The sequence below is a fragment of the Podarcis melisellensis genome (genome assembly GCF_964234715.1).
Source record: "Podarcis melisellensis genome assembly, chromosome: 17".
Lineage (NCBI taxonomy): Eukaryota > Metazoa > Chordata > Lepidosauria > Squamata > Lacertidae > Podarcis > Podarcis melisellensis.
Window position 1 is genome coordinate 34746680 of NC_138534.1, and position 26050 is coordinate 34772729.

Genomic DNA, 26050 nt, shown 5'->3' on the forward strand with positions numbered 1-26050 from the left:
ATACACGTGTTAGAGGTATCGGTTGGTTGCTCGAGAGCAATCAGGCAATATGCTTCAATAGTCTGCTTTAAAGGTTTCTTATTGGTGATAAAAAAAACGTTAGAATGCAGAGCGCCTCTATTCCATGTCTTGCTCATTCACTGGCAGAATCTGAGAGTGGGCAGTCCTTAAACCTTCCCCAACAGAGTAGTTTCTTGACGCCCAGTCTGCGCCTCCCCTCTTGGCGTGGAAGCCTACTGTGCAAGGAAGGCGTGGGTAACGGGGGACCTCTCTCCTCCCCGCTTTGCTCAGGCAAGGTGTTCTGGCACCGCCTCGCCTCCTGCGAGGCCTGCAGCTCCTCCCCACTAGAGGCGTGGCTTCCTTCCTCCGCTGAGGAAGTGCTGCTTCCCACGATCTTTGGGGGCTCTCTGTAATCCATCCGGCTTTTCCCCTCTCGCCCCTGAGCCGATGGCAGTTCCCTGACAACATGTAAACTAATCTGGTTGAATTTAAAGTTCTCCAATTAGTAAAAAGTTGGTTAATATCTTTTTTCAATAGGAAACAAACAAACAAACAAAAACCAGAGTGGGCTCTGGAATGCAACAGGTGAAGTAACCAACTTCAGTTGGCATGGCAGGGAAAGGAAAGACAAAGGCAGGATTGGTGTTTGAGTGATGGGAGCAAGAGTTTTTAAGTTGTGGCCCCGATGGTTGTGTGCACACCCATGCGCATACCAGTGTCACCTGGGCTCCACATCAGGCAACAAAGTATCTGTGGCCAAGGGCAGACCCATGCCATACATTTAAAACACATCCAACACACATTTAAAGCACATGCCCCTCCCTTTAAAATAACCATAGGAACTGTAGTTTATTAATGGTACTGGAAACTGTAGGTAGGTGAGGGGGAAACTACAGTTTGCAGGATTCTTGGGTTGGGGAGCTGTGTGCTTCTAAATGTATTTTGACTCTGCTTTAAATATATGGTGTGGATCTGCCTTGATAATAAACAGACAAAACCCCTGTCAAGTGCTTGGTAAGCGTCCAAGTCTATTTGCCTTCATTGGCTGAAACACTGAAAGGTGGGGCGCTTAGTCTGAAAAAATGGGTTTTCACTGCCTACCCCCCAAAAACCGGTAGAGATCATTTGTAAAAGAAAACAAACCCAAACCTAAAAATTTAGGGAAGAGAATAGGAATACCCCCATCTCCCACCCCCCCGTCTACGGTCCTTGGTGTTAGCTACACCTGGTTGTTATTCTGCACACAATGGACGTAAGAAGTGTGTTAATTAGCTTTTTCAATTACGTAGAAAACTAACGAAGCATAAACATACAGTGGAAAAGCGAGGGAGGCATAAATTTGCTTCCCAGCCATAGCCTCACACAGGAAAAAAGGTACATTGTGGGATGTAGAAGAACATTTTCTAACACACAGGTTTCTCCTCATTGACTGCAGCCCACTTTAAGTAAAACATTTAAACTCAACACAGGAACAGACAGATAGGCTAAGGAAATCCCCCCCCCCCATTCTTTTCTTCTTTTGCAATAGCAGCCACTTGTGCCAGGAATTCAATTAGCGATAAGGAATCATTCCAGCATCCGGTTACACAGTTATGAGTAAGCACAGCATTCATTTTCAGTGAAAGGAAATGGGGTAACATCTCCTGAAGGCTCCAAGACTGTATTCACGTTCACAGAATGGCAAGTGCCCTCGAGTAACAGAAGCACCCACAGACCTTGCCCGTATTTCGGTCTGCCTCAAACCAGGGAAGAACGGCTGGTTTGAGAAGATGGTTCGTTCCTCACCTCTCCCCAATGGTTACTGGAGCGTTGGCAAACGGGTTTTGCTTGCTGCCAAAGAAAAGGTTCGAAATTTCACAGCAGCTCAAGCCTTGTTTGGCCACAGAGGGGCATGGACCAGAAGGAGCAAGCCTCTATAGGCTACAACCTCCTCCTGCTGACATTCCTCAATTATGGCAGCTAAAGTCGGGGTGCCCTGGGCCAGAGGTTGCCAGCCTTTCTAGGCCTCTGAGCACATTTGGATTTCTGAACACAGTGCTGCGGGGGCCAATAAACAAACAAACTTTAATATGAATCAACCTGGACCCTGCGATCATCACCTGAGGCCTATCTTTGTGTGTCTCCACCACATGAGGTCTGGAGGGTAGCAACACAAGAATGCTCTCCCCAAGGAGGTTCATCTGACATCTTCATTACATAATTTTAGGTGCCAAGCTAAAACATTGCTCTTCAACCTGACCTTTGGCTGATTAACATGCTATGACCTTTTGAATGTGTTTGGGTGGGTGGGTTATTGGTTTGTTTTTATTCTTGTTTCTGTTTTATTCAGTGCTATTTTTCTAGAAAAGAGGTGCTGGACCACACCATTAACATCGTTCTCTTAGAATGGCAATAGTGCCCACCTAAGAGGTGCTAGAATTGAGTTCCAGTGAGTTCTGGCTGGAAAAAAAGCCTTGGTTTTACTACATATTCTTGTGTTTCCATTTTGTATTTTTGTGGTGTGAACTACCCTGTGATCTTCGGATTAAGGGTGGTATAGCGGTATTTTGGTTCTCGAACATCTCCATTTTCAAACATTTGGGTTTTTGAATGCCATAAAACCGGAAGTAAATGCTTCAGTTTTTGAACTCGCCTCAGAAGTCGAACATGCCACACAGCTTCCGTATTGAGGTTTTCATACTGAGTTTTCGGTTTTTGAATGTTCTGGAACTCGAACGGACTTCCGGAACAGATTACGTTCGAAAACCGAGGTTCCACTTACAGTTGTTCAGAAACCAAAGTGCAGCCAATTGGAAGCTGTGGAAGCTCCGTCGGATGTTCAGGTTCCAAAAGAACGTTTGCAAACCAGAACAATCACTCTCGGGTTTGCGGCGTTCGGGAGCCAAAACATCCAAGTTCCAGGGCGTTTGACAACCAAGGTACGACTGTATACAAATTTAATCAAACGATAATGATTATAAATAACAGCCTGTCCAGTCAGAAACGTCCAGCGCTCAAAACCACTTGAGAGCTAGTGTGGTGTAGTGGTTAAGAGTGGTAGACTCGTAATCTGGTGAACTGGGTTTGATTCCCTGCTCCTCCACCTGCAGCTGCTGGGTGACCTTGGGCCAGTCACACTTCTCTGAAGTCTCTCAGCCTCACTCACCTCACAGAGTGTTTGTTGTGGGGGAGGAAGGGAAGGGAGAATGTTAGCCGCTTTGAGACTCCTTAGGGTAGTGATAAAGCAGGATATCAAATCCAAACCCTTCTCTTCACTGAAGCTCCTTTGCCATGTTCTAAAATGCTCTTTGGTGTCTCTTGCAAGACATAAAAGCAGAGCTGAAAAGATTCGCTCCAAAGGGCCTCACCTGCTAAAGCTGGAATGGAGACTTTGTTCCACTCCCACGGCTGGTCGTATTCGTCTGCAGGCCTGTCGTCGTCCTGTGGCAACTTGCTCTCTCTCAAGCGCTGACTCACGACGCTTTCAGAATCCGACTCCACGCCGTTGCCTTCAGGTTCGTAAGGTGTGTCGTACAGCTGGATGTCTTTCTGCTGGGGTTTCACACTGTCTTGCCTCTGGAATTCTATAGGGAGGTAAAGAAATAATTGGGTTAATTTGCTTGCTTATGGCAGCAGGCAAGCAACATGAGGTCAGGGGGTGGGGGAGCCCTACTAGATGGCGGACGAATGCAAACGTCAAAACGGCACAGTGCAGAAATAGGAAGCTGCTAAAAGGTTTCCATATTTAACTTTTCCTCTCAAGCAGAAAAAGTCAAGAAACAGATCAATGATTTCAATAACAATTTACTAGAACACGTGCAATATTTAGTTGTTTCTCCCTCCCTCTCTATGTCGCCAGATGGCAAAATAAGTCAACCAAAATAGCAGTGAACATAAGAAATGTTATCCCAATTAAAGCAAGAATTTAGAGAAAGCAGCACCCCACAATTTCATGTACCTTGTTTCATGAATACCTTGCGAGTTGAACATTTTGGCTCCTGGATGCTGCAAACCCAGAAGTGAGTGTTCTGGTTTGAGAACGTTCTTTGGAACCCAAATGCCCGACGTGACTTCCGTGGCTTCTGATTGGCTGCAGGAGTTTCCTGCAACCAATCGGAAGCCACGCCTTGGTTTCCGAACGTTTTGGAAGTCGAACGGATTCCATTCGACTTCTGAGGTACCACTGTATTATGGCATCTCAGGGGCTCAACAGTCTCTGTGAACAACACCATCTTATATGAAATCTGGGGCAGAACTTTAATACCCCATTTCTGAAGTCTGCTCATCTTAAGCTTTCATAGAACCCTCCCACCAATTCACGCTTAATCATTATGCGGCTTCATGTTTCTAAAATTCACATATGAAATCAGCTTTAGATGGTCAATATTGGGCTGGCTAAGACAGGATTTGTTGAATGCTGGAAGCTCACGAACTGGAGGTTGAATAAATACTTGAAATTCCTAAGGACCTGAATCAAATTGTAAGCGGCTTGGGCAACTTCAGGCATGAATTGCAGCCTCTTGCCTTAGAAATCCATAATACGGAAGACTTGTCAAACATTTACCTTAAATCACAAGCTATTTTTATTGTTTGTCAATGAAATCGGGAAGTGGCAGGGCAGGAAGAGTTTCTCTGTCTTTTAGAGAGAAATTGTCAACATTACACCTAACAACAAAAAGAGAAGAGACTTGTTGTTTAGTCCGCCTCTTCGTGACCCCCTGGACCAGAGCACGCCAGGCACTCCTGTCTTCCACTGCCTCCCGCAGTTTGGTCAAACTCATGCTGGTAACTTCGATAACACTGTCCCACCATCTCGTTCTCTGTCGTCCCCTTCTCCTTGTGCCCTCCATCTTCCCCAACATCAGGGTCTTTTCCAGGGAGTCTTATCTTCTCATGAGGTGGCCAAAGTATTGGAGCCTCAGCTTCAAGATCTGTCCTTTCAGTGAGCACTCAGGGCTGATTTCCTTAAGAATGGATCGGTTTGATCTTCTTGCAGTCCATGGGACTCTCAAGAGTCTCCTCCAGCACCATAATTCAAAGGCATCAATTCTTCAGCGATCAGCCTTCTTTATGGTCCAGCTTTCACTTCCATACATCACTACTGGGAAAGCCATAGCTTTAACTATACGTATTTGCGCAAGTGCGTGGTGCAATTTGGTGCTTGTGCGCATGCACGAGCGGCGAAACCCGGAAGTAACCCTTTCTGGTACTTCCGGGTCGCTGCGGGACGTAACCTGAAAGAACGTAACATGAAGCAAACGTACATGAGGTATTAGCTAAAGCAAACTTACTTCAAGCAATGATCTCACTTTCAGTTTTGCAGCCAGCCCTTAACCACGGTTTAGGTATTTACATGCAGTGTTGAACCATGATTAAAGGGGAGAAAAGAAGCACTATGGTTAAGCATTATGTTTCCCATAAGGCCATTGTCTAGGCGTACCGATATTAAAACACCTTTAATTTGTTTTGAGTTTCAATTTTACTCAGCTGTGGTCCATGGAAAGGATTTCCCTGAAATTGAAATCAAAATACACTTCCCCCCTTCACAAACTGTGCTGTAAGAACAGCGCTAACATGATGGATTCTGACAGCTCTGCCTGGACCAGAATACCTAAGTATCAGCTGTACTTAAGAGGCAGAACTGGGGCATTTTCCATCATGAAAGCTGTAATTGCTACTACTGCTTTAAGCTTTAAAATGCAGCTGGGAACGACCAAGGAATCAAACTGTGTGTACTTACTCTACTTACTTGGGAGCCTAGCTTTGGGGATTACAAGGCCATGAGGAGTGTGTATATATATATATATATATATATATATATATATATATATATATATGAGAGAGAGAGAGAGGGAGAGGGAGAGGGAGAATGACTGGGGGTTGGGAGAAGAGCAATCGAAAGACTGTCCTGAACAAAAGACTTCAGAAAGACCATTCAAGCTCTCTTTGAAGATTACATTATAATGCCCTGGTTTTGTGACTATTAATATTATCCTTTGATCTCTTAATGCCAATGAAGAAAATGCCTTTTTGTTGTAAAATCATGCTTGTTGATATAAGTTCAGCGACAGTACAGCCCCCATCTAATTTTCAGTGTCATATAAAATGTTATTAACAGATAAGAGGGGCTAAAATGGAAACGTATAAACCCCAGCCAGCACCTCTTATTATATACAGTGGTACCTCGGGTTACATACGCTTCAGGTTACATACGCCTCAGGTTACAGACTCCGCTAACCCAGAAATAGTGCTTCAGGTTAAGAACTTTGCTTCAGGATGAGAACAGAAATCGTGCTTCGGTGGCAGCGGGAGGCCCCATTAGCTAAAGTGGTACCTCAGGTTAAGAACAATTTCAGGTTAAGAACGGACCTCCAGAATGAATTAAGTACTTAACCCGAGGTACCACTGTATAGGCTGCAATCTGATATCCACTAGTTTGGGAATAAACACTACTGAACTCAGCGGGGTTTTATTCTGCGTAGACATGTAAATAATTGAACTGTTAATTTTAGTGCTTGTCCCTTGCTGCCCTGCCTTTCACCTCCCCCCCCCCATTCCCATCCTTTTCTCAAAGTACAGCAATCTCAAGCAGATCACCCATCTTACTTTACCCTTACAACAACATTGGGAGGAAATTGTGCAGCAAGACACATCTTTCCTAAGGGCATCCTGCAAATTGCATGACTGTGGATTTCAGCCAGAATTCTGTTGGCTGGAGGATAATCTACAAATAGGCCCTGGATCTACAAATAGGGACTGCATGCTCCTTGAAGCCACAGACTTGAAGCTGATCTGGCTCAGGTGGTGACAGTCACTGGCATGCCTTTTTATTGGGTTTGAGTGGCATGCCAACCGCACCCCTTCCTGGATAAATTGAGCCTGGCCATGGTCATTCACGATCTTGTGATTTCCAGATTGTACTTTTGCAATGCACTTTACACAGGCATACTGTTAAGCAAGGACGTGGGTGGCGCTGTGGGTTAAACCACAGAGCCTAGGATTTGCCGATCAGAAGGTCGGCAGTTTGAATTCCCAAGATGGGGTGAGCTCCCGTTGCTCGGTCCCTGCAGTTTGAAAGCACATCAAAGTGCAAGTAGATAAATAGGTACCGCTCCGGCGGGAAAGTAAAGGGCGTTTCTGTGCGCTGCTCTGGTTCACCAGAAGCGGCTTAGTCATGCTGGCCACATGACCCAGAAGCTGTATGCCGACTCCCTCGGCCAATAAAGCGAGATGAGCGCCGCAACCCCAGAGTCAGTGACAACTGGACCTAATGGTCAGGGGTCCCTTTACCTTTACCTTACTGTTAAACTAAACTTCAAAAGGCACAAATTGTCACTGCTAGATTTTTTATAATGATGGACTGTCTGTGCCCAGTACAGTGGTACCTCGGGTTAGAGATGCTTCAGGTTACAGACGCTTCAGATTACAGACTCCGCTAACTCAGAAATATTACCTCGAATTATGAACTTTGCTTCAGGATGAGAACATAAATGGTGCTCCGGTGGCGCGGCAGCAGCAGGAGGCCTCATTAGCTGAAGTGGTGCTTCAGGTTAAGAACAGTTTCAGGTTAAGAACAGACCTCCAGAACGAATTAAGTTCTTAACCCGAGGTACCACTGTATATGTTTATGTATTCTCACAGATTCCCATGGTCTGAAATTCACATTGTTTAAATGTTAAGTAAGATAGCTAGTCTTTGTTGGTAGAACCCAAATGTATGACATGCCAAGTCAGATTCTGCCATGTTTCATTTGTGATATGGCAGCAGCTTATGAGATGTGTGTACTGGGGTCTGGACGTTTTCCTAAAATGAAATTCTTTACAAGCTTACTAGGAAGAAAGTCCCAGTTAATTTAAGGGATTTATCCCCCATTTAGTATGCACAGAACTGCAGCTTGATAGCCATTGTAATTCTCAGAAACTAGTTGCAACAACGTCAGAGTAAATACTCTTGGGTCTGGGTTTTTTTTTATTAAAAAAATATTTCATATGAAATCTGGAAGGAACTCCAGGAAAGAGGGTAAGCACACAGTCCCTAGTGCCTTTAAACTAAACCAAGCCGACCCATCTTAGAAATCAGTGAGGATTCTCAAAAGCTGGGTATAATTTTCGCTGTTAAAAATACACTCAATATACTCATTTAATACAGAAACTGAAGAAGCTATCTTTTGTTAGGCACTGGGGGAAAGAGGGAGCCAGTTTTAGCTTATCATGATTAATCCCTGTCTTTCCAAGCCCTAAGTATGAAGAATGTGAAACAATATGTACTAAAATTCGGAAGGATATAGGAGATCTGGCACGGGGAACTTCTGGCACACTGTCTGGCCACACCAAAAAATAGAAAAACCCCAGGGGAAAAAAGAAAAACAGGACACCCAAGTTGGTTCACCCTCAAGAATAGCCAGGACAACCCTATCTGCTTGTTAAAACTCTGAGAATCAAGTTATATGTGAGAGATGTTGTTGTTGTTGTTCAGTCATTTAGTCGTGTCCGACTCTTCATGACCCCTTTGGACCAGAACACGCCAGGCATTTCTGTCTTCCACTGCCTCCCGCAGTTTGGTCAAACTCATGCTGGTAACTTCGAGAACACTATCCAACCATCTCGTCCTCTGTCGTCCCCTTCTCCTTGTGCCCTCCATCTTTCCCAACATCAGGGTCTTTTCCAGGGAGTCTTCTCTTCTCATGAAGTGGCCAAAGTATTGGAGCCTCAGCTTCAGGATCTGTCCTTCCAGTGAGCATTCAGGGCTGATTTCCTTCAGAATGGAGAGGTTTGATCTTCTTGCAGTCCATGGGACTCTCAAGAGTCTCCTCCAGCACCAGAATTCAAAAGCATCGATTCTTCAGCGATCAGCCTTCTTTATGGTCCAGCTCTCACTTCCATACATCACTACTAGGAAAACCAGTACGTGTGACAGATTGAGAGGTCTGAAGGTAGAGCATGGTGAACCTTTTAAAAGTGGAAATTCCACTTTCTGGGGAGCAAGTAAAAATGGGAAGTGGGAAAGGCACCCACTTTACCTGCTAGCCCCTCTCTTTCCAATCCCTTCCATGGGATCAGCTTCTTCCCGATGGCCAGTAGACTCCCACTACCTATATATGTGTCAGTGCAACATGCAGCTTGGATCGCTCAGTCCTCATAGAAAACCATAGTGCTGGAATTCGATTCATTTCACTCTTTCCCGTTAGCCTATGGGAGCAACAAACCACAGTCCTCACACTTAACACTGAATGCAACCTAAAAAATGTGGTCCGTTTCCATTCAAAACCACGGTGGGTAAGTCAAGAACAAACTATGGCTCAACAGACTGGTTTGCCTGGGGTGAAACAAACCATGATCTCCAGTATGGATGTAATGCTAGGCCAGGTTAGCTGCCCCAGCTTACTAAAGAGAAGGAGTGAAGGAGGAAAGTCCACTGCATTCATAGCAAACCATCTGCCACACAGAGGGTAGTAGGGTGGGAACAAAGATTTGCAGTATACCTGAAGGAGTGTCTCCACCCCCATCATTCAGCCTAGACACTGAGGTCCAGCGCCAAGGGCCTTCTGGTGGTTCCCTCCCTGTGAGAAGCCAAGTTACAGGGAACCAGGAAGAGGGCCTTGTTGGTAGTGGCACCCGCCCTGTGGAACGCCCTCCCACCAGATGTCAAAGAGAAAAACAACTACCAGACTTTTAGAAGACATCTGAAGGCAGCCCTGTTTAGGGAAGCTTTTAATGTTTAATAGACTATTGTATTTTAATATTCTGCTGGAAGCTGCCCAGAGTGGCTGGGGAAACCCAGCCAGATGGGCGGGGTATAAATAATAAATTATTATTATTATTATTATTATTATTATTATTATTATTATTATTAGCTGGAAATACATCCAGTGGCATCTGATGCTGAAACTGAAATGCATTCTCTCTCAAGGCAACCAAAAAGATGCAGCAAGGAAAAATTAATTCAGAAGACGGGAGGTAACTGTCAGGAGCTCGGCCTACACTCGAGTAGGCTCTTCCACTCCAACTCTAGGCTGTAGAGTTAGATGCCACAGTACAAACTACTGAGATACGTGTTGGCATTTCAAAATGCTGTATTCAATTCAGCTCTGCTCCACAGGCCTTTAAGTCCCCTTGAGGATTAAGGGACAGAGATGAAAGGTTATGCAGTTGCTCCAGGAGCCAGAAGCGACTAAACAGCTGTTAGAATGTGGCTTAGAGGGTTGGTGCCTCCTCGCTGTGCCAACTCCCCAAAAAGTCCTCTGGGTAGAATACCTGTGCTTTGGAGGAAATGGGAAAGGGCCCTCTGGGAGCAGTAACTCTGGCTGTTTGCCCAGACTTCTGAGTCACCGGGGACTGGGCTCTCTTGAGAAATAGATCACCTTTGATCACCCTTTGCTTGCTTAAATTCGTCGTAACCAAGCTTGGTAACTGGCGGAGGGCCCAGACGACAGCTGGGAACTGACATGGAGTATACTCAGCCTCTCTCATGGCCCCATCTCTGCCAACCGGTGTTGGGAGGGCTGTTTCACAAAACACAGAGACTCCCATGCATATATTTTTTTTGCATCTGCAAAGTTTTCCTGCACCATAAAAGTGATCTACTTCACAAGGGCTGGGGGAGCTTTGAACTGCAGAAATTCTACAGAGACAACCATGAAGAGTCTGTATCAGCACTCTCAAATTTCTTCCTATAAACTAAAAATGTAAGACTGTCATCATGCAGCCCCCATTGAAGGAACTGTAGTGCTCTTCACAATCCTGGATTTGTATGAAGTCGGGGAGGGTTGCCCAGCAATGTGAGTATACTATAGTTATGGTCCTAATGAAAGGGACCAGAAAGCAACTTTTATGTGACAGCTATGATCACAATGCCTCATATTTGCTTGTGTTGATCCTGTGCCTGCTACTTTTGCGCCTTCCATTTCTTCCAGCAATCAGTTCATAGCTGTCAACTTATAGATTTGAAAATAAGGGACCAGCGGCCTCGATAATAAGGGATCAGCAGCCAAAATAAGGGATTTTAGTCAGCCAGCAGCCAAACGAAGCCTCAAGCGGTGGTTCCCACAGCGCGGCAACCCGGCAAAGGGGATGCAGCAAGGAAAAACACCGCCACCTCTCCGCTGGGAAGCGCTGAGCAAAGGCAAGTCCCCAGGCAATGCGGCCAATTTGATCGGCACAAGGCATGCAAGCTCCACCCCCCAGTCGATTTTAGACTCCTTATTGGGTGAGCAACGCAGCCAAGGTACACAGTTGGAGCCTCCCTCCTCCCTGGCCGGCAGGAAGGGAGGGAGAGGAGCTGCTTCCTTTGAAACCCGGAAATTTAAGGGACATCATCAATAAGGGACAGCAGCGGGACACGGCGCTGGGATATGGACTTCCCCGTCAAATAAGGGACGGTTGACAGCTATGAATCAGTTGCCATTCCTTGATTTGTAGCTGTGGCCTTCCCACTGACAATACATAGGCTGAAAGATCTCTAGGACAGGAACGTGTTTTACTGACTTGCATTTCTTTGCAAAGTGCCCTATAATGAATATATCCTGGTATCAAATATTCCTCCCTACCATGGCATGACCAAGAAATAGAACCCAGGTTGTTTTGCATGGAATACACATTTTCAGGTGCTTTCAAATATGCATGCAAACAGATGCATGCTAACAGCTTATTTATTCGTCTTGGGTTGGGGCACTGTTGAGGGGGGTTTGTTGGAGGGGGTACTGTTGCTGTTGATACTATTTTTTTTTGTATCTTTATTTTGGATTTATGTGGAAATTGTTCAGTTTGGTTGTATACTTTTTGAAGTTTTGTTTATTATTTATAACTGCTTGTATGTTTGTAGCTATGTGGGGTTTTTTATACGTTGTAAGCCACCTTAAGCGTAGTTTTAACTTTGGAAAGGCACCATACAAATAAAATGATTGATTGATTTTTGCAATGGCCAGGATTTGCCATGGTCCAGGAATGGATTTAAGCCCCATTCCCAGCTTCCATTTTGTGGTTCATCTCAGGTGCCCAAATGCCATGGGCCAGTCGTGGACCTTGGCACCTCAAATTTCAGCAGTGCCCTGTGCAACGCCAAAATCTGCTACCCCCTGGCTGTTGGTCCATCTAGATCAGGGGTAGGCAAACTATGGCCCAGGGGCCAGATGCGGCCCAATTACCTTCTCAATCTGGCCCGCAGATAGTCCAGGAATCAATCAGCATGTTTTTACATGAGTAAAGGTAAAGGTAAAGGGACCCCTGACCATTAGGTCCAGTCGTGACCGACTCTGGGGTTGCGGCGCTCATCTCGCTTTACTGGCCGAGGGAGCCGCCGTTTGTCCGCAGACAGGTCATGTGGCCAGCATGACTAAGCCGCTTCTGGTGAACCAGAGCAGTGCACAGAAACGCCGTTTACCTTCCCGCCGGAGCGGTACCTATTTATCTACTTGCAGTTTGACGTGCTTCTGAACTGCTAGGGTGGCAGGAGCTGGGACCAAACAACAGGAGCTCGCCCAGTCGTGGGGATTTGAACTGCCGACCTTCTGATCAGCAAGCCCCAGGCTCTGTGGTTTAACCCACAGCACCACCCGCGTCCCATGAGTAGAAAGTGTCCTTTTATTTAAAATGCACCTCTGCGTTATTTGTGGGGCCTGCCTGGTGTTTTTACATGAGTAGACTGCGTCCTTTTATTCAAAATGCATCTCTGGGTTATTTGTGGGGCATAAAAATTCATTCATTATTCCCCCCCCCCCAAAAAAAAATATAGTCCGGCCCACCACATGGTCTGAGGGACGGTGGACCCTGCTGAAAAAGTTTGCTGACCTCTGGTCTAGATGAGCACTACCTACACTGACTTTGCAGGCATCTCCCAGCTCTGCCTGGAAGTGTCTGAAGAGTCACTCCAATCTGTTTTTACGAAGCTCTCTTCCTCTGTGTACATTCTGCCCTGTGATAACAGTAGTCATTTTGCGGGTAAACAGTAAGCGCCCCCTCTCTGCCTTTCCCAAAGACTGGCTCTTCACAGCTGTGTGTGTAAAAGAAAAAAACCCTGCAGCCTCTTTGACAGCAATGCAGGCACGCAAGCAAGCATCCAGCGCAGAACCGAGTGCGTGGGAAGGTTTGCATGCCTCACTGATATAGGGTAATTAAATACAGACATACATTAACCAGCAGGCTAATCAACTGTGCCATGACAAATCTGGCCTGATTCAACCCTGTGTCAAACTCCAAGGAGTGCTGACCCAAATAGATCGGCAATAAAGAAGACAAATGGATTCGCACATTTTGTCTGCAGATTCAAACCTGGAGCCTTACTGCTTGCTACCTGCTCTCTTATTGTGACGATTCTGTCAACCTTCTGTTTTTTTGTTTGGTTTTAGAAAATCCATGTTAACCGAGCTTTTGTTTAACCTGATCTGACAGTGCTGATAACATGCTGGAAATTAAAGCTTCTGTGCAGCAGAAGTTTCTGAACAGCTCGCCAATGAAATCAATTTCTAGCTGGAGCACAACCGACTGCTATTTATGCTTGCCAGTTTTTAAAGGGCTACAATATAGCAGGGGGGAGGATGCAACAGCAGCTATAGGCATTGTACTTTAACATGCATTTGTGAACACTGACTACTTTATGATGTTCTGTGGCTGCGCAGAGGGGTTCGTGCGACTGGATACTGCCGAGACCCTTTGAGGGATAAGGTGTCTCTCGTGCGTCATTCCTCATAAACGCATTAGCTACCAACCCCAGAGATCTGGATATTCATAGGTTCTCACACCTACAGAACTCCCAAATTCACCTACAGCTAATTCCTGATGGTAGAAACTGGAGTGGCCAGTTTCACAGACAGTGGGCAAATCTGGCCTGCTGCAATGTCGGATCGAAGTGCTGGGGTTCCCCTCCCGACATGTGGATGAATGGAAGTCCGTCACACATATGGGAGAATGTGTGGGGGGGGGTGCGCTAGTGCGATGGCTAAACCAGGTGACCCCCCCCCCATTTGGGATACCTTAGTGTCTGGAAGAAGAGCAACTTCTGCCCATTCTCAACATGTGCTAGATTCCAGCTTATATACCGTATTTTTTGCTCTATAAGACTCACTTTTTCCCTCCTAAAAAGTAAGGGGAAATGTGTGTGCGTCTTATGGAGTGAATGCAGGCTGCGCAGCTATCCTAGAAGCCAGAACAGCAAGAGGGATTGCTGATTTCACTGCACAGCGATCCCTCTTGCTGTTCTAGCTTCTGAGATTCACAATATGTTTTTTCTTGTTTTTCTCCTCCAAAAACTGGGTGCATCTTGTGGTCTGGTGCGTCTTATAGAGCGAAAAATACGGTGCTTTGTCACTGCAGGTCGACCACTTGTGACACCTTGCCCATCCATGAGGCAAGGTGAGGCGACCGCCTCAGGTGGCAGGACCCATGAAGGCAGCAGTTCCAGATGTATATCCTTCCCCCCCCCCATCACAAAATTATTTGGATCACAACACGATAAAGATATCCCTGTGTCTTTCATGTTCAATTTACCTTTTCAAAAAGTCTTCCTAACAAACCTTTTTTCCCCAGCAACAAGAGACAGAGACCCAACTAACCAATCGATGCTCTGACACTTGCAGATGTTTGTGGAAGAGTTGCATTTTGTACCCGGAGTATTAATTAAACCAATAAGCAGCTAAGGAGGACGGGCAGCAGCGATGCTTTTCAGACTGTGTGCTGGTGTGCACTCGTTTGCCGAGAGGCATTCATTAATTTCAAACTCCTAAGAGCCCCAAACACCCACCAACAGAGGCAGCACCCGATTGGTGTCAATGTGTTTTAGTGCTCCAGCCTTGCCTTCTCCCACTCACTTTTCGCTCTGCCATGCGGATGACTGGATCATCCCATCACTCCTGATGTAGAGACTCAGCAGAATGATCTGCCCTCTGAAGAGGCTGCCCGTTGCTTCTCTGCATGAGGCGCTGATCTGTGATTGCCGCTTTTCTTTTTTAATTTTTTAAAAATAATTTTTCTAATCTACATTTCAAAATATTCATTTAAACAATCTTAAATCCATGACTTCCCTTCTTCTCTTGCCATGGTTCATTTCCCATACCATAAAAGGTAAAGGGACCCCTGACCATTAGGTCCAGTAGTGGCCGACTCTGGGGTTGCAGCACTCATCTCGCTTTATTGGCCGAGGGAGCCGGCGTACAGCTTCCGGGTCGTGTGGCCAGCATGACTAAGCCACTTCTGGCAAACCAGAGCAGCGCACGGAAACGCCGTTTACCTTCCCGCCGGAGCGGTACCTATTTATCTACTTGCACTTTGACGTGCTTTTGAACTGCTAGGTTGGCAGGAGCAGGGACCGAGCAACGGGAGCTCACCCCATTGTGGGGATTCGAACCGCCGACCTTCTGATCGGCAAGTCCTAGGCTCTGTGGTTTAACCCACAGCGCCACCAGCATATTTTACATGAACTAAGCCATTCAGTAATCCATTGTAACATCCATCAAAACTTATTTACACTGTTGAATTTATCTTAATGCTACCAGCGTTTTTAAATAAACACAATTTTCACCTATATATTCAGTAAACATTTTCCAGTCTTCTTTAAACACACATTCTTCTTGTTCTCTTATTCTATATGTTAAATCTGCAAGCTGCGTGTATTCCATCAGTTTAAGTTGCCATTCTTCTTTGGTTGGGACCTCGCTCATTTTCCATTATTGGGCTAACAAAACACGGGCCACAGTAGTAGCATACATAAATAAATAGTCTTTTTTGACCCCTGGGAATTTTCCTCTGAATTACCTCCAACAAAAGGACTCTGGGTTTTTTAAAAAAGGTACTTTTAAACATTTTTGTGATTACCACAGACACAGAACAGCGGCTCGCAGAGACACAAAAGGACTGGGGGCTTCATTGTGGGTATGCAATTCTTACTCTGTTGTATTCTAAATGTAAGCTGTGTGTGTGTGCGTGTGTGCGCGTAAAAGACTAAAATGTAATTATTATTATTATTATTAAATTCAGAAAAATGTGCCTAAGCTTGGGAAACTCTGTTCACAGATGAACCAAGCCAGATGGCAATTATTATCATTTTTTTTAAAAAAGGAAGAGAGTTATTTCATTAAGAGAGGCTGCAGGTTATTCCGGACTCCAATGTTGCATCTCAAGGATGTAAAAGAAGCTTTCCTTGAGGGGAAAGCTACAGTCCTGGAAGAGAACTGCTGTTGAAGAATTAGTCATAGCATTACAGAAGCCAGCAACAGCTGGCAAGGGAAGGTTGACAGAAGTCTGATGGCAGCCCACTGGCAAGAGATTCCTGTTGTGTTCTTCTTACTTCCCTGCCACGACTTTCCCCAGTTCCCTGAGATTTCCCTTCTGCACCAGAGGTTTGTTCTGCAAATGGTTATGCTTAAAGTCCCTGGCCTAAAGCAAGGTATACACACAAAGACGGATTCAAGCATTTTGACACACAGATCGGCGTCAACTCAGGTTATGTTTTCTGACAAACGAACAGGAACACAGGGAGCTACCTGACACCTAAATCAGATCACTGGTCTCAGCCTAGAGCTCAGAATTATCTACAGCAGCACTTCCAAACATAGCTGTCAAGCGTCCCTTATTTGGTGGGGCAGTCCCTTATCCCAGCACCATGTCCCGCTGCTGTCCCTTATTGATGATGTCCCTTAAATTTCCCGGGTTTCAAAGGAAGCAGCTCCTCTTCCTCCCTCCTTGCTGGCCAGGGAGGAGGGAGGCTCCCACTGTCTTGCTTGGCTGCGTTGCTCACCCAATAAGAAGTCTAAGAACGACTGGGGGGGTGGAGCTTGCATGCCTTGTGCTGATCAAATCGGCTGTGTTGCCTGGGGACTCACCTTTGCTCAGCGCTTCCCAGCAGAAAGGTGACGGTGGTTTTCCTTGAGGCTTGAGGCTTCATTTGGCTACTGGCTGGGCTTTCTGCCTTTGGCTCGGAGGGGCTCAGAGGTTGAACATACCTGTGCTGGAAAATCCCTTATTTTGGCTTCTGATCCTTTATTTTCGAGGCTGCTGGTCCCTTATTTTCAAATCTGTAAGTTGACAGCTATGCTTCCAAACTTCCCTCCACCCATGGACCACATGAAAACTGCTGAGGGTCTTGGTGGACTACTTCTTCTGTCTGTTGCGGCCATTGCAATGCACTGTGCTAGATTTTTAATTGCATTTGTTACAAACACGCTGCTGACTACCTGGTTGAAGCTCCTGGGCTGCTGGTGATCTGTGGACCACCGAGCAATGGCCTTTCCCCCTCAAAATGCTTTTCGGTGTCTATTTGCTCTATCCTGGCATATTATGCAATTTGCTATAGCCCTACCATACGCAAATACACCACAGCTTAGGGACTCATTTTCACTTCCAGGGATCACATCAACCATATCACTGGCTTTATTAGCAATTTCTGAGTCTTTCCTGCCCAGAAAGCATATTTAATTATCTGCAAGGTAGATTTCCCTTGCTAATATCCACATTTCATGTAAAGGGGTGCCAGAACAGGCATGAGTTCTGTAACCTCCTATTTAGGGTAGCAGGTCATCTGGAGCAACAAGCAAATATTGCATGAAGGTTCAGTCCATCAAAGAGGAAGATTCCTCTTTACATACCACTCCCCACTCCTTTAAAATTAACTCCTGGCTACCAAAGGCAAGTACAGATGCAATTCTGGCTCTCTCTTATGTGAGATTAAGAGACTGGGAGCTGTAGGATCATGTAGTCCCCCCCACCAACTCAGTTCCTCCCTCTCTCCTACTTTAATCACAGTTAAGAAATACTGGCCAGTCCCTATTTTCCAGGGACAGTCCTGGGTTTACAGAAGCTGTCCCAGTTTCTGATTTGATCCTGGTCCCACTTTTTCTTAGGACACCCCTATTTTCACTGGGGAAATGTTTGAGGGTATGGAGTTATGTGAACCCCAGCCAAAGAGATAAATACAACCTTTAGAATACAGCCCTGTATAGAGAAGGATTTTTTTTTAAAAAAAATGTTTTATGTCTTTTTATGTTTTTCTATATCTTGGAAGCTGTCCAGAGTGGCTGGGGCAACCCAGTCAGAGGGGTGGGGTATAAATACCCCATCCACCCCCATCGTTCTGCCCGGACGCTGAGGTCCAGCGCCGAGGGCCTTCTGGCGGTTCCCTCATTGAGAGAAGCAAAGCTACAGGGAACCAGGCAGAGGGCCTTCTCGGTAGTGGCACCCACCCTGTGGAACGCCCTCCCATCAGATGTCAAAGAGATAAACAACAAAACAACCACCTGACATTCAGAAGACATCTTAAGGCAGCCCTGTTCAGGGAAGTTTTTAATGTATGACATATTAGTGTATTTTTGGTCTTTGTGGAAGCCGCCCAGAGTGGCTGGGGAAACCTAGCCAGATGGGCAGGGCAGAAATAATAAATTCTTCTTGTTGTTGTTGTTATTGAATAGGATATCCCTGTTTTCATCGGAGAAATGTTGGAGGGTATGTAAAAACCATGCTGCAGACTAACATTTGAAATGCAGTTTCAAACTGGTTTTCCAGATAGGAATCCTAGCTAAGTCTTACGCCAGTTAAAACACCAGTGTGGAAGGACCCTAAAAGCAGAGTTAAAGCAGCAAGGTGGAAGTCTCCTCTCAAGAAGAGCAGAAAAGCATGTGAGCCATGGATGGCTCTGAATCTTTTAGCCTCCATGGAGGAGCCACTGTTATGTCTACATTGTCAGTGATGCCTGGTTCCTCTGCAGGAGTGTCCAACCACACAAATCAAGTCACCAAGAGCAAGCTTGGTGGATCACACCAGCTAGCACACAGCATACCACAAGAGTATAACAAAGCTCGATTTGTGATAATGTTCTTAGCGGATGCACTCTCAAAGGGCCTTTTCAGGAGGCAGAACATATTCCTGCTGGATTACTTAGATAAGAGTCACTTCCCTGTACAAAAGGCTGTGGTATTTTGTTCATTTCCTTAGCTGGAGAACTTGGCTCACCTTCTCCTGAGGAACATAAAGGAAAGCTGGTTTGCAGTGGAAATTATGTGACAGTATTTCCTACAGTCTTCGGGGAGGAAACCATCTCTAAGGATTAAAAAAAAGAGGCCCCGTGTAACCACTTGGTGCTGGCCTAAGCACACAATGAGGGAACAGCGTAGAGGGGTTCAAAGTACAATACATATCACATGTCTCAAGAGCTGGGTTAATATTAAAGAGAGTGCACGGACCAAAAAACTATTTCTGAGCACATAATGTATACATTACATACAAGCTACTCATTACTTCATTCTGGAAGCTTGGCATGGTTAGACAAGTCCAGCATTCAACAATGATGTCTTTAAGCTTCTAGTCCTTTTATTTATCACTCGCTATTCCATCTCGGGACGCGAGTGGCTCTGTGGGTTAAACCACAGAGCCTAGGACTTGCCAATCAGAAGGTCGGGGTTTGAATCCCCGTGACAGAGTGAGCTCCCTTGCTCAGTCCCTGCTCCTGCCAACCTAACAGTTTGAAAGCACATCAAAGTGCAAGTAGATAAATAGGTACCACTCTGGCGGGAAGGTCAACGGCGTTTCTGTGCGCTGCTCTGGTTCGCCAGAAGCGGCTTAGTCATGCTGGCCACATGACCTGGAAGCTGTACACTGGCTCCCTCGGCCAATAAAGCGAGATGAGCGCCGCATCCCCAGAGTCGGTCACGACTGGACCTAATGGTCAGGGGTCCCTTTACTTTTTTATTCCATCTCAGGCCCCAATGTCCCTCAGTCTCCTTGTGCCTCTTTCCTTCCCTGCTCACCCCATTTTGTAACAAAGGATTCCAAAGATAGCTGGGCCAATAAAATAACACAAAACACTGCAGACAGGTAGCTTTTGCTAACTTATCTCTGAGGCTGACATATGCCAGTCTTTTTAGTTATGTTCAGAGGCTGTGTGTCACTGCACACTTAGCTATGTGTGGGGTTCAGGCAGGTGGCAATAGTGCAAGACAGCTATTGCCCTCGAGCTCAGCTTGTGGGCTCCTCAGAAGACACAAAACAGGAGGCTGCACTGGTCTGATCTGGCCAGACTGCTCTCATTTTCTTAATTTTAAAAAAGCAACAGTGACGCAAATGCCATAGCCTGTCCATTCATCACAGTTCTGCTTATTATAAGGGGAGAATTGACAGCCGCCATGAAATTGCAGCTGATCAACCTTGCATCTTCCTTCAGATATTAAAATCATTAAAATCCTTCTCCGTTTTCTTTTCTTCATGCCTTGTGCATCACCCTTTCCTAAGCTCGTGTTTTTCTTGACCCAACTGGTCCCACCTTTTCCTGCTTCTTCTACTAATACTCAATCCCCCCTACCTCCAGAGCAGAGCTTCTTCTCACCCCATCTAGCCTTATCTTGGGTTCCTATTTCTTAGCCTCCTCCCTATCTTGCTCCCTTTCTTCTGCCATCCTGTCTCTGGTTTCCCAGTCCCAAAGCTCAGTCTGCCTGAGACACAAGTGTACGTAGGAAGTGTAGATAGGGGCGCAGGTGGCACTGTGGTCTAAACCACTGAGCTTTTTGGGCTTTGAATCCCTCTGATGAAGTGAGCTCCCATTGCTCTGTCCCAGCTCCTCCCAACCTAGCAGTTCAAAAGCACACCAGTGCAGGCAGTGGTACCTCGAGTTACAAACGCTTCAGGTTACAAACTCTGCTAACCTGGAAGAGTTACCTCGAGTTGAGAACTTTGCCCCAGGATGAAAACGGAAATTGTGTGCCAGTGGCGCAGCGGCAGCAAGAGCCCCCCCCCCCAGCGAAAGCACGCCTCTAGTTAAGAACAGTTTCAGGTGAAGAATGGACCTCCGGAACAAATTAAGTTTGTAACTAGAGCATAGCTGTCAACGTTTCCCCTTTTTAAAGGGAAATTCCCTTATTCCGAATAGGATTCCTTGCAAGAAAAGGGAAAAGTTGACAGCTATGAACTAGAGGTATCACTGTAATTGTAACTGGACTTAACTGTCCAGAGGTCCATTATCTTTACCTTTACCATTTTTACATGGGAAGAGCCAAATGGATCAGGCCAGTGGCATCCTGTTTTCACATGGGACCAACCAGATGCTTCTTGGAAGACAGAGGCTTCATCACAACTTCATACCACCTTGGCAGTTTGAATGTTTTCACATGGGACCAACCAGATGCTTCTTGGAAGACAGAGGCTTCATCACAACTTCATACCACCTTGGCAGTTTGAATATTGCCAGTGAGACTAGTTGTTGTAGAGGGGGCAAATTCCTGCCTGGTCTGTACATCTGCACTTCTGCAGGTAGGGTGATCCTGGGATGGAAGGATCCTCACCCCACAGAAAGATTCCTAAGGAGACAAAACTAGCCAGCCAAGAAGAAGAGTCTGAGCCTAGCCTTCTTCCTGGCAAGAACCTGCTTTTGCAGGGAACATCATTTCGTCAAGTGAGTTCTCACCCATGGTACAATCTAGACACAAAGTGAGACCTCCTCTATGCAAACTTGGTCTTTAGCCGTCACTTGCTTTCTGCTGCTTGCAGGCAAGGCTGGTTATCAGTGTTGGTCTCTTCACTTCCACACATCCTGCCCACCAGCCCTGCATTCGGATACACTCATTCCAGAAAGCAACCTTTGCTAACCTGGTCTCCTTTCAGATGTTGTGGGCCACTACAGCGGTACCTCGGGTTAAGTACTTAATTCGTTCCGGAGGTCTGTTCTTAACCTGAAACTGTTCTTAACCTGAAGCACCACTTCAGCTAATGGGGCCTCCTGCTGCTGCCGCGCCCCCGGAGCGCGATTTCTGTTCTCATCCTGAAGCAAAGTTCTTAACCTGAAGCATTATTTCTGGGTTAGCAGAGTCTGTAACCTGAAGCAAATGTAACCTGAAGCGTATGTAACCCGAGGTACCACTGTACTTCCAACTGATGAGAGAGTTCTGGTCCTAAACAAGCTTGGGGGAAAGCTGCCATACAGTGCCTGCCCCCCCCCCCAGGCACAACCTTCTACATCAATGTACGGACAGATTAGAAACATCTGGAATTATTTATGCAAAAGCTAAGACGACGATGTTTTTGTTTCGCTCCATCATTCTTAAGGAAAGGTAATTGTTTGGTTTCATATTCCATGCGATAGCGTCAACCACATTGCTGGGTTTTATTTTTTTCTTGGTGCACTTCAGTCAGCAACCACATTTGAACAAAAGCAAAACAAAAAAACCCACAGTCAACATTACATATTAGCTCTAAAAGGTCTTGGCTCACCAGCCTTTATTCTATTTTTTTCCCCATTTCAAACTGCATTATGATCTTAGAAACAGTTTGTGGTATGGCTCGCTCTCCTTTTATTTCTGTCCCCATAAAAAAAGCAAAAAGAAAAACCAGATACCACCCCAACTGTGACAATCGCAATATGTCACAGAGCTCAAACTTCTTATGCAATGCTGGGTCCTTCAGCTTTACAGGTACAATAACCCTTCTTCTCTTCAATGGCTTAACCCGCTCTTCCCTCCCCAGCTGCTAATACCCCCACCCTTTCCTGCTCTGCTGCTGTCATTCTTATTTTCTATGAAATGACAGGGAGGTGGAAGGGACTTCCCCAGAGGAAAAGCATGGTGGTGGGAAAGGCCTGGCTGCAAAAGTGCATTTAAATCATTTACACCCGGCCTTTTCACAACTGCATGAGTCGGCTCTTCACATCAACTGGAACAATGTGCAAACTCCGTACAATAAAGCAAACATTAGACTTGTTAAACATTAAACAGCATCAACAAAGGCACAGCCCTTCAAACCGACAGGCCTTTTCAAAGGTATCCAGAGACCTTGAGCGAGAAACTCTACTGAATCTCTTGGGCGAGGGCAGTGGAGACTCCACAGAACCAAAGCAAATAGCTGAGGATGCCTTGCTGGCAATCTAACCTCAAGAGACAAAAGTATCTTCGAGCAGAGGTCTCAATGTTGGGACGTGGGTGGCACTGTGGGTTAAACCACAGAGCCTAGGACTTGCTGATCAGAAGGTCGGCAGTTCGAATCCCCATGAGCTCCCATTGCTTGGTCCCTGCTCCTGCCAACCTAGCAGTTCAAAAGTACGTCAAAGTGCAAGTAGATAAATAGGTACCACTCCGGTGGGAAGGTAAACGGCGTTTCCGTGTGCTGCTCTGGTTTGCCAGAAGCGGCTTAATCATGCTGGCCAAATGACCCGGAAGCTGTACGCTGGCTCCCTCGGCCAATAAAGCAAGATGAGCACCGCAACCCCAGAGTCGGCCACGACTGGACCTAACGGTCAGGGGTCCCTTTACCTTTACCTTAGAGGTCTCAATATCCTCAATTTAAAAGAGCCTTCCTCAACCTGGTGCCCTCAAGGTGTTTTGGACTACAACTCCCGTCAGCCCAAGCCAGCACCTCTAAGAAATTATGGAAATTACAGTCCAAAACATGCAAATGCACCAAGCTGGGGAAGGCCATCTTAGATGGTGAGTTGACTCATGCAGGGAGATGCAACAGTGTTCAAAATTAGCCAGGCACATTTTGCACCTGGCTTTCAACCACTTGTGATGGCACCTGACAACTCCACCATCTGGAGGGCAATGCCTGGGGATAATTGGATCTGGACTGTTTTCACACACTAATAACCCATCCTGTGGAATTCTATCCTATGTTTTACCTGCACAATCAGAGTGAATTTCTGGAAGCAAAATGCTTTCTCTGTGCAGACTGAGCAGGAGCAGTCATCATTAAGAAAAAAAGAGGTCGGCAGCCTTTAAATTAGGTGAATTAGGTGAATTATTTGAATTATTGCAAAAATGGAAAAAGAGGAGGATTGTTAGTTAAGATAATTAAAGGCAATATGAATTTAAGAAATGCAGAAGAAATGATAAGAATGGTGGATCATCAGAGGTGCCGATGGAAGTCCAGAAAGATTGTATAAGATATGAAATTTTGTGGTACGTATGATAATTAATATGCTAAAATTAATTTAAAAATTATTATAAAAAGAAAAAAAGAGGTTGGAATCGGACAACAGATACCGTATTTTTCACTCTATAAGATGCACCAGACCACAAGATGTACCTAGTTTTTGGAGGAGTAAAACAAGAAAAAAAATATATTCTGAATGTCAGAAGCCAGAACAGCAAGAGGGATCACTGCACAGTGAAAGCAGCAATTCCTCTTGTTGTTCTGGCTTCTGGGATAGCTGCATTTGCTCCATAAGACGCACACACATTTCCCCTTACTTTTTAGGAGAGGAAAAGTGAGTCTTATAGAGCAAAAAATACGGTATATGGACTGTCCCTAGATCAAGTGATTTTTCCTCTTTATTAAATTCTCAAATTTCTGAACTGAGCTCAAGGCTGTCATCTGAACTAGCCAGATGTTTAACTGAGAATCAATCACAGTCAGTCCATCGTTGGAAAAATAAGACTTTAGAGCCATCCTGCCCCAAAATGGCAACGAGACACTGCATGTTGTCAGCTGCAACCTTTGTTTAAGGAGCCATTTATCTAACACTGCTCTCTCCCGTGTGCTAATACAGGGTATGAAAGGCAAGAGCCTGCACATTAAATTTGATTCAGATTCTCACCAGCAACCAGCCCAGTTGGCACAGAATTACCTGGGTACCTGATTGCCAGCCAAGGCTCACTAGCAGGCAGACTGAAGCATTCTTTGCCCACTGGGCTGTCTTCAATAGCAACTCCTCGCAGAATGCATTCTCATAGTCAATGGTATACAAAAGACAGAGATAACTGTCGCAAGGTCTTGGCTCTCAAAGGGCACGTAGCCGGTGTATCGGATGCAACTGATCAAAAGCAATCCTGGCCACTTCTACCACCTGCTAATCCAACCTCAGTTTCAGGAGGATGCCTGAACTGCTGCCTGCCTGCTACACAGATGCCAGTGGGCAGGTTGCAAGGTTTTCTCTTTCTGCCAAGGCAGGCTGCACCAGAAGGCTGCAGCGTAATTGAACAACTGCTGTCTGCTTTTCAAAGCAGTGCCAAGGAAGGTGTGGGTTGCAAACAGGGGAAGAGAAAATAGGCAAAATGTTTGGGGGAGAAGCAAAGAGGCAAATAGTCTTTCCTATTCACGGTCTACTGTGAACTGAAATAATATCTCTGGTTTATGACACCCTAGTAGAAAATGCTTGATTGCCGAAGAATTGATGCGTTTGAATTATGGTGCTGGAGGAAACTCTTGAGAGTTCCATGGACTGCAAGAAGATCAAACCTATCCATTCTTAAGGAAATCAGCCCTGAGTGCTCACTGGAAGGACAGATCGTGAAGCTGAGGCTCCAATACTTTGGCCACCTCATGAGAAGAGAAGACTCCCTGGAAAAGACCCTGATGTTGGGAAAGATGGAGGGCACAAGGAGAAGGGGACGACAGAGGACGAGAAGGTTGGGCAGTGTTCTTGAAGCTACGAACATGAGTTTGACCAAACAGCAGGAGGCAGTGGAAGACAGGAGTGCCTGGCGTGCCCTGGTCCATGGGGTCATGAAGAGTCGGACATGACTAAATGACTAAACAACAAGTAGAAAATGGGAGAGACCACATTGTAGCACTAGAATCCACTGCAGCCATCAGGAACATATCAAGGAACATCTCTAGGCATAGCCTAAATATCGTGGGACTCAGAATCAAGATATTCAACCATGGCAGAATCTGAAATACACACTATAGATAGATACAGTGTGTGTGTGTGTGTGTGTGTGTGTGTGTGTGTGTGTATAGATATATTACATAGATATTACCTACAACAGCTTTAATTCATAAAATGAATACTGGTGCTTAAGCTATCGCCCCTCTCACCGTAATCCAGAACACTATCAGAACATTTATGAAAAATGTTTTGGCGCAATCGGATTTTGAAGTTTGGAAAAACTATGGTGCGGTGGTGTCAATGCAACACAAGAAGTAGGACAAGCCATATCAGAGTGGGAGAGGGAGCATGTTTGAGACGGCAGCGCCATCACAAAAGCAGTGGGTTATGATCTTTGTGCACAATGCTGAAGCCGCTTGCTTTATATAGCTTGCCATAAAGACATGGTTCACCTCTGAAGATGAAAAATAACATCCCTCCCATGGAAAGAACAAAAATTCCTTGTACTTTCCCCCCTTCAATCTTGGCTTTGGCTTTGAGTCCATAATTGCTAGTTTGAGCA

The 26050-nt window shown here is 45.6% G+C and overlaps 1 protein-coding gene across 1 annotated transcript in view; it reads right to left on the reverse strand.

Moving 5' to 3' along the window:
* SHB (SH2 domain containing adaptor protein B) overlaps positions 1 to 26050 on the reverse strand; it is a 157770-nt gene that overhangs the window by 55886 nt on the left and 75834 nt on the right. Inside the window, exon 3 of the mRNA XM_081894405.1 lies at positions 3348 to 3563. Within this exon, the coding sequence (XP_081750531.1) occupies positions 3348 to 3563 (216 nt within the window). The remainder of the gene's footprint in view (positions 1 to 3347; positions 3564 to 26050) is intronic.